Source organism: Dendrobates tinctorius, unplaced genomic scaffold, assembly GCF_039654945.1.
Source record: "Dendrobates tinctorius isolate UK_male_01 unplaced genomic scaffold, ASM3965494v1 ptg000203l, whole genome shotgun sequence".
NCBI classification, from domain to species: Eukaryota; Metazoa; Chordata; class Amphibia; order Anura; family Dendrobatidae; genus Dendrobates; species Dendrobates tinctorius.
In genome coordinates, this window is record NW_027361870.1 from 26,851,406 (window position 1) to 26,863,899 (window position 12,494).

The 12,494-nt window shown below is 44.0% G+C and overlaps 1 protein-coding gene across 5 annotated transcripts in view; it reads right to left on the bottom strand.

Annotated features, from left to right (window-relative positions):
- The window catches only part of EML6 (EMAP like 6), a 197,322-nt gene that overhangs the window by 113,475 nt on the left and 71,353 nt on the right, over positions 1 to 12,494 (bottom strand). For all 5 annotated transcript variants that reach the window (XM_073553917.1, XM_073553915.1, XM_073553916.1 and 2 more), the window contains exon 7: positions 3,318 to 3,519. In XM_073553917.1, coding sequence (XP_073410018.1) covers positions 3,318 to 3,519 — 202 coding nt within the window. The remainder of the gene's footprint in view (positions 1 to 3,317; positions 3,520 to 12,494) is intronic.

The window sequence follows — 12,494 nt, forward strand, 5'->3', positions numbered from 1 at the left end:
AAGACTTATTTTAAACAGGTAGATACAAATAGCTATGTCCATTTTAGTAGTAGCCACTACCAGAAATGGCTTTTTAATATCCTTCACAACCAGTTCCAAAGGATCCGCAAGAACTGTACTAGTGATGATGATTTTACTAGCCAGGCTAACATTTTAAAGGAGAGGTTTTTAAGTCAGAAATATCCTAGAAAATTAGTTTCTTCCACATGTGAGAATGTTTTTAAAAATTTGAATCAAGATCTTTTACTGTCCATAAAACCTACTCCCAAACCCTCAGGTGATAAATTCTGTACCAACTTTATCACCACCTACAGTTCACAACACAAATCCATCAGGAACATCATAGAGGGTCTGTGGCATATTGTCAAAAGAGACCCTATTTTAAACAAAATCATTCCAGAGAAACCTGCTATAACCTTCAGGAAGGCTAAATCCTTAAAAAACACACTGGCCCCCAGCAGGCTCACTATTCCATCCCACGGGCAGAACAATTTCTTATCTCCTGGCATCTATAAATGTCATCACTGTAAATGTAGTTGCTGTCACAATATTGCACATCAGACTATCACTTTCTCACATCCCATCACTCAAGAAAAATTCCCCATCAAATACCACCTCACTTGTCTGTCCTCACACGTCATTTATATCATTACATGCACTTGCCCCAAAATCTATGTTGGACGTACCACCCAGGCACTTCATTGTCGGTTAAATTCCCACCGACATAATATTAAAATTGGCTTTCAGAAGCATGGTCTGTCACGTCACTTTGAACTTATACATGGTCGTGACATCAAGAAACTGACTATTTACCCCATTGAACAGATACCAGACAATACACCAAACCGAATCCAGACACTTAATAGGAAAGAGGTGTACTGGATTTACAAATTAAAATCTCTGGAACCCTTTGGACTAAATACTGTTTCTGATGTCTTTTATTAAAAGGCCATTTTGTTTTTTGGTGTTTTTTGTCCCTGCCTCCCATGCATACTGAACCCTCCATTGGGATGTTTAGCCTGACCATCTTGCTTTATCCTTCCATTCCACACATTGGTTTCACACAGAAAGCTTTCTTTTTTAACTATAGTATTCTCTTCAAGCCTCTGACACTTTCTTGAAGCTTGTGTTAGCGCCATTTTAGTGTCTCTTTAAAATACTACAACCCTCTTTTTTTACATTATCATGTTTTTATGATTTAATATATTTAATATTAAAACACTACTGCACTTTATTCCATAATTTTTCTTTTTTTTTTTTTTTTATCCGTTATTCAGGGTACATCTATTTGGATTTACTCTTTATTCTGGAAGAAAATAGATTGATCTCAACATTGATCCCAAAAATCATACCCCCTTCCTCACTAGTCACCATAGTCATGTGGATTAAAACACCATACACTCAAATTTGGAACTGTGTTCTAGACTCCTTGAGGATGGTTCTAACTACTTTTCTATTGGACCCCGTGATCCCCAGTGTCTATTTCAAAAGAAATATACATTTTTTTATTGTTCTTGAGTATATATTCTTATTATATGTGGTTTTAATATATTCTATTAAAATACAACTATTTTTATGTGTTATACTATTGCCTTGCTGATGTGGCAGTTACTTGATCTGCCCCCTTTTTTTTTTTCCCACTTTGGATTGCATATAAACTCCTGCATTGCATGCTTGTATCATGCCCTGATGAAGTGAGCTGGGACAGCTCTGGAAACACGTAGGCACCAATAAAGCTCCTTGAATTATACCTACAGGAGCGCAGTGTATCATTGCACCTTAGAGCCATCTTCATTTACAAGTCTTTGGACCCTGTGCAGACTGCAGCAGCTGTTTCATGCGTTTGTAGGTGTTGACCGAAGTTTCACAACCCTATCAGGTGAGTCTCTCCATGCCTCACCATTACAATTATGGTTTAAAGGTTTTATACAGTGGATGTGCCCTGTTTTGTTTCTTTTATTTAATGGCTAACATACACATTAGGCAAGTCAGCAGAAAGCATCGATTTCAGAGGGATCGGCAGATCATCTAGGTCTCCAGACTCTACCACAACAGATGATGTTGGGGGACAGAAGGATCCGGCCTGCCGAATTTCAATGACCATTCCTTTGGTTTGACGGGAAGATAAGGTATGTTGCTTTTAGAGGACTGTGACTCATACACAAGACATGAATGCTCAGACGAGCAGAGTGTTCCCATGTATGGAGGAGTCGGGAGACATAGCTGTTGGCTGGATGGCTGCTTGGCTGAGAGCTATCTAATGTGTACGGCTAGCTTGTGGTCTACAGCTTTCCCTGCGGCAACTTCATCAGACACAGAAGTAATCACATCTCAGAATTTCACGCTATCAGATCTTGGTGCTGGGTGGTTCCATGGTCATCTTAAGAGATGCCATAAAAAATCATGCTACTAGAAGTGTCACTGATCTATGATAGTAGTTGCCTTAAAATCTTAAAGGGAACTTCTAGGATTAGGAATAATATGCCTAACGGGCAGAAATACAATAATAAAAGAACCTAGATTTAGCTGTTATTTATTTTATGGCTTCAGTGACACTGCTCTTGTTGACTGCAGTGGTCACATGCTTCCTACCCATGTAACAACCACTGCAGGCAATCAGGTGGGTGGAAAGCCTGTGACCATTGTAGCAAAGAACGATGAGGAACATGGGAGCAGCAGCACTGGACGTTCTATCGATACATATGGTATTTTTGGATCTTGAAAACCATTGTAAATCTGATTTCTTAAATTTTAGACTTTATCAACAATGTAATTCAAAGGGAATCTGTCCCCATGTTTTTGCAAACCTAATCTGAGAGCAGCATAATTTAGAGCTAGACACCCTGATTCCAGTAATGTGCCACTTACTAGGTTGCTTGCATTAGTTTTGATAAGGTCGCTGTTTTATCAGCAGGAAATTAACCCTAAAGGACTAATAAAATCTGCTGCCAGGTAGTCCTCCATATTCATGAGCACTGTATAACCTCGCCCCCCCCCCCACACTGATTGGCAGCTTTTTGCACAGTGTACACATAAAGCAGCCAATCAGTGGTGTGGATGGGGTTATACAGGGCTCAACAGAAATGGGAGATCTGCAGCATATTAAACAGTTTTTAATCAAAGCTGCAGCACTCAGCAAGTAAAGTAAGAGACACATTTCTGGAATCAGGGTCTCTATCGCTACATTATGCTGCTCTCAGATGGGATAGCAAATACCTAGTGACAGATTCCCTTTAAGAGTATATCCGATCTCTTGGATTTAAATCACTGACGGAACGTTCATATGTTTGATATAAGAAATCAAGTTTTCCACACACCTTACAGATCGATCGTCACTTCCTGTGACTGCTAAAGGTTTCTTCGGGTGCATGGCAAGGGCCCAGAGCTCCCCCTCACAATGGCCCTGCATTATTAACATGGGCTTATCCCGTTCTCGCACCATCACTTCAAAGATTTCACTATCCTGAGTTCCGGCTAGAATTCTGTCTCCTTTCCAGCACACACTTCTGATAGAGAGGCCTGAATACACAGAATAAGTAAAAAAAAAATAGTTACAAGCTGATTTAATAGTGCAATAATCCTTCTCTGTCAGTAGGACGGCATCAGGCCTCATCATTAGAAACAAGTAATAATACATGGCCGAACCTAATTAATTCTTATGACTTAATCAATAAGAGCAGAGACCTTCTGCATGCAAGTAAGCATGTATTTGCTAGACCCACCAAAACGAAGCTTTTTTTACTTTACTTGATGATCTACTCTGGATAAGGCTGATGCCAATAACTTGCACTTTGCTAATTGCCAGGTCCTTATTACCTTTGCCTAATCAACTTACCAAGAGGAAGCAAAGCTCAAGCTTCAAAAAACAATATAATAAGATTAAGCACCTATGAAAGCCCCCAGTCAGTGTGGTCATGAGGTTTAATAGAATGCTCCTTTTATTTAGGAATTCCTACTCATTCGGTTTGCAAGTACCCTCATTAGAAAAAACAGGATAGGTCCTCTAGTGCTACGTATTGGAAGTAGCAATCCTAAAAGTAAATATTGAACAATTAAAGGGCCTTGCGATATGATTTAGGATTAGAAGACAAACTAGAAACCCGATATGTACACATCTGCTTCAGGGTGTCTGCCCCTCATCAGTGCAAAGCAGGAGAACTGGTTTGTCTGGGTGAGAAATCTCTGACAGGGGTCTAAGTGGAAAGGTTCCTTCTTGTGGAGAGCCAAGTTTCCGAAGGGAGACTGACAGGCCGTGCAATGCTCCTCTGGGAATTAATTCTGTGTGATGATGGTGCACAAAATAGTCTTGGGCAACTGTGCTTTTACAGCATCTATAATGTCAGGTGTATTGGAGGCACTTTTCCATTGTTTAGTGGTTGTTTAGGTTGGAGCTTCAAATATTTTGAATTCAAAATTATTTGAAGGGGGTGAGGGGTGGAGCTTTCTTTCTGGTCCTTAGCCAAAAACGGCTAGCGTAAGGGGCGTAACTAAGCGGCTACCTGGTATTCACTGGAGCTCTTGATGGTGGAGGCAGTCTGAGCTGCAGGTAGCTGCCAGGTCCCAGTCCAGAGCAGAACCCGGTACTACAGCTGCTGACCCCAGGGTTCAGGTACACGGACACTGATTAGGGTTAGTTCTCCATACAGGCTAGTAAGGAGGGTTTGTGTTGTGAGTTCATTTTCCCTTCACCATTGAGGTCTGATGAACTCCCTCCTCTAGTGAAAGAAGGTAGTGAGACTGATTACCAAACACCTGGGCAGCTGGATGATGACTGGGTGGCTGGAATTGAGGACTGGATATAAGGCTGCCGACGCCCTTCTTCCTGGCTGGTGATTTTCCTGCTGGATTCTTGGAGACCAGTCTGATTCCTGCATCTCAAAGCTAAGTTTTTCTGCTCTGCTTTGTACTCTTCAGTTTTGTTTTTGTTTTGCCTTGTTTTTTGGGAGTTCTGCCATCCCCGGCCGGGGGTGAGCTGGATTCCATTTTTTGTCTCTTATCTGTTGATATTTTGCTCTGTCTTCAGAATATACCTGAGTGCTGATATAGTCTTTTGAAGTCTAGCGACTTCAGGGCCTGTTTTTCCTATCAGTCAGTTGGCTCATTTTGATAGGGTTTTTGCGGATGGCAGACAGCAGCTTTCCTATCCTGTCCTATGTAGTTAGCTTGGGCCCCATCATTTGCTCAACCTATCTTTCTATCTGTGTTAGTGTTTTCATCTTGCTTCACTGTCATTACATGTTGGGGGCTGCCTATTGCTTTGGGGTCTGCTCTGGGGCAGTTTAGTTTTTCCCCTTTCTGTCTTTAGGCTATATAGTTCTCCGGCTGTGATCGAGGGGTCTAGGGCACCGTAGGAACCCCCCACGGCTACTGCTAGTTGTTGTCGATAGGTTCAGGGGTCTGCAATCCGATAGCTGCCAACCTCTCTGGTTTTTCTGGACTTAGCTGGTACTTTGTTTTTTCCTCCTTCGGTGACTCATCATAACAGAATCACCAGCCATACCGCAGATCCTAGGGTACTCAATAGCAGGAGAGAATTGTAAAAAAAAAAAAAAAGTGTCAGAATTTTTTTTTTTGTGCATATTTTTTCCTCTATATCTCTGAGGCCGTAGGGGGAATTTTTCTCTCAATGGAGATGAAGCAATTGTCTGATTGTGTGGAGCAGCTCGCTGCTGAAGTGCGGGGAATTTCCGCCTATCTTGCTCATTCACATGCTGCTGAACCAAAGATTCCTACTCCTGATGTATTTTTGGGGGATCGGTCTAAATTCTTGAATTTCAAGAATTGTAAATTTTTTTTTGCCTTGAAGCCTAACTCGTCGGGGAACTCCGCGCAGCAGGTTAAAATTGTCATCTCATTGCTGCGCGGCGATCCCCAGGATTGGGCGTTTTCTTTGAAACCTGATGATCCTATTCTGAATAATGTGAATGCATTTTTTCAAGCCTTGGGGTTGTTGTATGATGAACCTAATGCTATTGATCAGGCTGAAAAGACCCTGTTGGCATTAAGCCAGGGTCGGGATTCGGCAGAGTTGTACTGTCAAAAATTCCGAAAGTGGGCGGTCCTTACTACCTGGAATGATGGTGCCTTGGCAGCCCTCTTTCGGAAGGGTTTGTCAGAAACTGTAAAAGATACTATGGTGGGATTTCCTGTTCCCTCTGGTCTTGACGATTCTATGTCATTAGCCATTCAGGTGGATCGGCGTTTACGAGAACGCAAAACTACACGAGAGATGTTACCACCTGTTGAACAAATGTCTGAACCTATGCAATGTGATAGAGTTTTGTCTAGGGCGCAACGTCAGGAGTTCAGAAGGCGTAATAAGCTGTGTTTTTTTTGTGGAGATGCCTCGCATATTATTTCTGTCTGCCCTAAACGAGAGAAACGTTTAGCACACACGTTTTCTGTGGGTGGTGTTCAACCTAAGTTTCTTCTGGCAATTACTCTGATCTGCTCCCTGTCCACATTTTCCGCCAAGGCTTTTGTGGATTCTGGAGCAGCTCTGAACCTGATGGACTTGGATTTTGCTAAACGTTGTGGATTTCCTATGACAGCTCTGCAGACGCCTATCCCTTTGAGGGGTATTGATGCTACTCCTTTGGCGAAGAATAAACCTCAGTTTTGGACCCAGGTGGTAATGCGGGTCGCCCCAGACCATCAAGAAAATTGCAGATTTTTGGTGTTGCATAATTTGCATGATACCATTGTTCTGGGGTTTCCCTGGTTGCAAATCCATAATCCAGTTCTGGATTGGAAATCTTTGTCTGTGGTGAGTTGGGGTTGTTGGTGTGCCCTTAGTGATGCTCCTGTTTTCTCCACCTCTCCCCAGTCACATGATGTTCCTGACTATTTGGCTGACTTTTATGATGTATTTAGTGAGAATGAGTCTGTGTCTTTGCCTCCTCATAGGAGTTATGACTGTGCTATTGAGCTGAACCCGGGGTGTAAATTCCCCAAGGGTCGGCTTTTCAATTTATCTGTACCCGAGCACGAGGCTATGCGATCCTACATTAAGGAGGCATTGGAGAAGGGTCATATTAGACCATCCTCTTCACCCTTAGGTGCTGGGTTTTTTTTCGTGGCTAAAAAGGATGGTTCATTAAGGCCTTGTATTGACTATCGTGCCCTCAACAAAATTACTGTTAAATATCAGTATCCGTTACCCCTGATTTCTGATCTATTCTCCAGAGTTAAAGGTGCTTGCTGGTTTACCAAGCTTGACCTCAGGGGGGCGTATAATCTTATTCGCATTAAGCATGGGGATGAATGGAAGACGGCGTTTAATACTCCGGAGGGACATTTTGAGTACCTGGTGATGCCTTTTGGGCTCACTAATGCCCCTTCTGTCTTCCAGTGCTTCATGAACGATATATTCCGAGACTTTGTGGATAAGTTTTTGATTATCTATCTGGATGATATTTTGATCTTCTCTAAGAATTGGGACTCTCATGTGGAACATGTTCGGACTGTGTTCCGGATTTTGAGGGAGAATTCCCTGTATGTCAAGGGATCGAAATGCCTTTTTGGGGTACAGAGGATTTCATTTTTGGGATTTATTTTGTCTCCGTCAACTATTGAAATGGACCCGGCCAAGGTACAGGCCATTTATGATTGGGTTCAGCCCACTTCTTTGAAGGCCCTCCAGAAGTTTTTGGGTTTTGCTAATTTTTATCGTAAATTTATAGCTAATTTTTCCGGTATTGCCAAGCCATTGACGGATTTGACTAGGAAGGGTGCTGATGTGCTGAATTGGTCTCCGGAGGCTGTTTCTTCCTTTCAGGAGCTGAAGCGAAGATTCACTTCTGCTCCGGTTTTGCGGCAACCTGATGTCTCACTCCCGTTTCAGGTGGAGGTGGACGCTTCTGAGATTGGTGCAGGAGCGGTGTTGTCCCAAAAAGATCCTGTGACATCTAAAATGAATCCTTGTGCTTTCTTTTCCCTTAAGTTCTCCCCATCCGAACGTAACTATGATGTGGGGAATCGGGAACTGTTGGCCATGAAATGGGCATTTGAGGAGTGGAGACATTGGTTTGAGGGAGCCAAACACCAAGTCGTGGTCCATACTGACCACAAGAATTTGATTTACCTGGAGTCGGCCAGGCGCTTGAATCCTAGACAGGCTAGGTGGGCCTTGTTTTTCACACGTTTTGATTTTGTGGTCTCTTTTCTTCCGGGCACTAAGAATGTCAAGGCAGACGCCCTCTCTAGGAGTTTCCTTGCTGATTCTCCTGTTGTGACTAAGCCTGCTACCATCTTAGGCGAGGGGGTAGTTCTTTCTGCCATCTCGCCCGATTTGAGACGTGCTCTGGAAGAGTTTCAGGAGGACAAACCTGAGCGTAGTCCCAGTGGAAAGTTGTATGTTCCTGACCAGTGGAGGAAGAGAGTGATGTCTGAAGTTCATTGCTCTGCATTGGCTGGTCATCCAGGTATTTTTGGTACTAGAGATCTGGTGAGTCGGTCTTTTTGGTGGCCCGCCTTGTCTCGTGATGTCAGAAATTTTGTGCAGTCCTGTGGGACTTGCTCCCGGTCTAAACCTTGTTCTCGATCTAGTGGCTTGTTGATGCCTTTGCCGGTGCCCAGGAGGCCATGGACCCATATTTCAATGGATTTTATCTCTGATATGCCTGTCTCTCAGAGAATAACTGTTATTTGGGTGATTTGTGATAGATTCTCTAAGATGGTCCATCTTGTACCACTCCCTAAGTTGCCATCTTCCTCTGAGTTGGTGCCCTTGCTTTTGCAACAGGTGGTTCGCTTGCACGGGATTCCTGAGAACATTGTATCTGACAGAGGAGTTCAGTTTTTGTCTAGATTTTGGAGGACTTTCTGTTCCAAGCTGGGAATTCAGTTGTCCTTCTCCTCTGCGTTTCACCCTCAGACCAATGGGCAGACGGAGAGAACAAACCAGACTTTGGAGTCGTATTTGAGATGTTTTATTTCTGCCGATCAGGATGATTGGGTTTCATTTTTGCCCTTGGCCGAATTTGCTTTAAGTAATAGAGCTAGTTCTGCCACTTTGATGTCATCTTTTTTTTGTAACTTTGGTTTTCACCCTCGATTTTCTTCAGGGCAGGTGGAGCCTTCTGCCTGCCCAGGTGTTGACACTGTGGTGGAGAGAATGCACCAGATCTGGGACCAAGTAGTGGATAAGTTGTCTCTCTCCCAGGAAAAGTCCCAGCGGTTTTCCAACCGGCGTAGGAATGTTGGTCCCCAGTTTAACCCCTTAATGACCAGGGATATTTTTGGTTTTACGTTTTCATTTTTCCCTCCCCTTCTTTCCAGAGCCATAACTTTTTTATTTTTCCATTTATATGGCCATGTGAGGGCTTATTTTTTGCGGGACGAGTTGTACTTTTAAATGACATCATTGGTTTTACCATATCATGTACTCGAAAATGGGAAAATAATTCCAAGTGCGGTGAAATTGCAAAAAAAGTGCAATCCCACACTTGTTTTTTGATTGGCTTTTTTGTTAGGTTCACTAGATGCTAAATCTGACCTGCCATTATGATTCTCCAGGTCATTACGAGTTCATAGACACCAAACATGTCTATGTCCTCTTTTATCTAAGTGGTGAAAAAAAATTCCAAAGTTTGCTAAAAAAAAAATAAATAAATTTGCGCAATTTTCCGAGACCCGTAGCGTCTCCATTTTTCATGATCTGGGGTCGGGTGAGGACTTATTTTTTCCGTGCCGGACTGACGTTTTTAATAATACCACTTTTGTGCAGATACGTTCTTTTGATCACCCGTTATTGCATTTTAATGCAATGTCTTGGTGACCAAAAAAACGTAATTCTGGCGTTTTTAATTTTTTTCTCGCTACGCCGTTTAGCGATCGGGTTAATGCTTTTTTTTTATTCATAGATCAGGCGATTCTGAACGCGGCGATACCTAATATGTGTATGTGGGATTTTTTTTTTTACTGTTTTATTTTGATTGGGGCGAAAGGGGGGTGATTTGAACTTTTAGGTTTTTTTAATTTTTTTTTATTTTTAAACGTTTTTTTTTTTACTTTTGGCATGCTTCAATAGCCTCCATAGGAGGCTAGAAACTTGCGCAACCCGATCGGCTCTGCTACATATGGGCGATGAGCAGATCGCCCATATGTAGCAGATTTACTGCTGTGCTTTCAGTGCCGACCACCGGTTGTCCAGGCAACATGACGCCGACCCCCGATCACGTGACGGGGGTCGGCGATGACGTCATTTCCGGCCCGGTGGCCGGAAATGCTATTTAAATGCCCGCTGTCAGCATTGACAGCGGCATTTAACTAGTTAATAGGCGCGGGCGGACGGCGATTCCGCTTGCGCCTATTGCGGGCACATGTCAGCTGTTCATAACAGCTGACATGTCCCGGCTTTGATGCGGGCTCAGCGCCGGAGCCCTCATCAAAGCAGGGGAAATGTCTGATGACGGACTGTGTCCGTCATTGGACATTAAGGGGTTAAGGTAAGTGATATGGTTTGGTTGTCATCAAAAAATATCGCTCTGAAGGTGGCTTCTCCTAAGTTTAAGCCTAGATTTATTGGACCTTACAAGATTTTGGAGATTATTAATCCGGTCTCTTTTCGGTTGGCTCTTCCTGTCACATTTAAAATTCATAATGTGTTTCATAAGTCCTTGTTGAAGAGGTTTGTTGAACCAGTAGTTCCTGTGGTGGCACCTCCTGACCCTATACTGGTTGAAGGTAACATGGAATATGAGGTAGAGAAGATACTGGATTCCCGTCTGGCTAGACGGAGACTCCAGTATTTGGTTAAGTGGAAGGGTTATGGTCAGGAGGATAATTCCTGGGTCTCTGCCTCTGATATTCATGCCGAAAGATTGGTGCGTGCCTTTCATCGGGCTCACCCGGATCGCACTGGTGGCATGGATGAGGGTTCGGTGACCCCTCCTCAAGGGGGAGGTACTGTTGTGAGTTCATTTTTCCCTTCACCATTGAGGTCTGATGAACTCCCTCCTCTAGTGAAAGAAGGTAGTGAGACTGATTACCAAACACCTGGGCAGCTGGATGATGACTGGGTGGCTGGAATTGAGGACTGGATATAAGGCTGCCGACGCCCTTCTTCCTGGCTGGTGATTTTCCTGCTGGATTCTTGGAGACCAGTCTGATTCCTGCATCTCAAAGCTAAGTTTTTCTGCTCTGCTTTGTACTCTTCAGTTTTGTTTTTGTTTTGCCTTGTTTTTTGGGAGTTCTGCCATCCCCGGCCGGGGGTGAGCTGGATTCCATTTTTTGTCTCTTATCTGTTGATATTTTGCTCTGTCTTCAGAATATACCTGAGTGCTGATATAGTCGTTTGAAGTCTAGCGACTTCAGGGCCTGTTTTTCCTATCAGTCGGTTGGCTGATTTTGATAGGGTTTTTGCGGATGGCAGACAGCAGCTTTCCTATCCTGTCCTATGTAGTTAGCTTGGGCCCCATCATTTGCTCAACCTATCTTTCTATCTGTGTTAGTGTTTTCATCTTGCTTCACTGTCATTACATGTTGGGGGCTGCCTATTGCTTTGGGGTCTGCTCTGGGGCAGTTTAGTTTTTCCCCTTTCTGTCTTTAGGCTATATAGTTCTCTGGCTGTGATCGAGGGGTCTAGGGCACCGTAGGAACCCCCCACGGCTACTGCTAGTTGTTGTGGATAGGTTCAGGGGTCTGCAATCCGATAGCTGCCAACCTCTCTGGTTTTTCTGGACTTAGCTGGTATTTTGTTTTTTCCTCCTTCGGTGACTCATCATAACAGGTTTGGCCGCACACGGACAGGGGGACAATGTTCAAGCAAAGGCTGTTTACAGACCAGGGAACGAGGTTCAGGCACTGGCCGCTCAGGGGCCAGGGGAAAGGGTTCAAGCATGGCCACTTCAGGACCAGTGGACTACGGAAACAGGGGTGAACTCACCACGACAAGGTGACTATGAATATAGAACTGGCCACACCTGGACCAGGAGACTTTGGATACAGGACTGGCCACACCGGGACCAGGAGACTTTGGATACAGGACTGGCCACACTGGGACCAGGAGACTTTGGATACAGGACTGGCCACACCGAGACCAGGGATACAGGTTCAGGACACTGGCCACACCATGACCAGGGGACCTCACAACTTGCTAGTAGTACACCTTACTCTCTAATGACTTTACATGCTGCTTGGCAACTCCCTAGGGGTGAGGAGTCTTTTACAGAAGATGCCTCCCAGCCATTGGCTGGGAGCCATCTTGCAGGTGCACTATGTTATACTAAATGCCTCTCAGCAACGCTGCCCTTTAAGAACAGGGGAGCGAACATACTATGCGCACTGCCAGGAAACAGGAGGGTTACATTGGGAGACCATGCCGCAGAGCTGGGGTGTTGAGTAAGCCAGCGTCCATGAATGGAGGGAGAAGAGGACACCATGCAGTGGCACCGGACATAGGGCTACACAGAGCAGACTAATTCCCCTTTCCAAATCCTACAATATTATGGACAAACAAGTCTGCATTATATTAGAGGAGCCATATCAGAGAG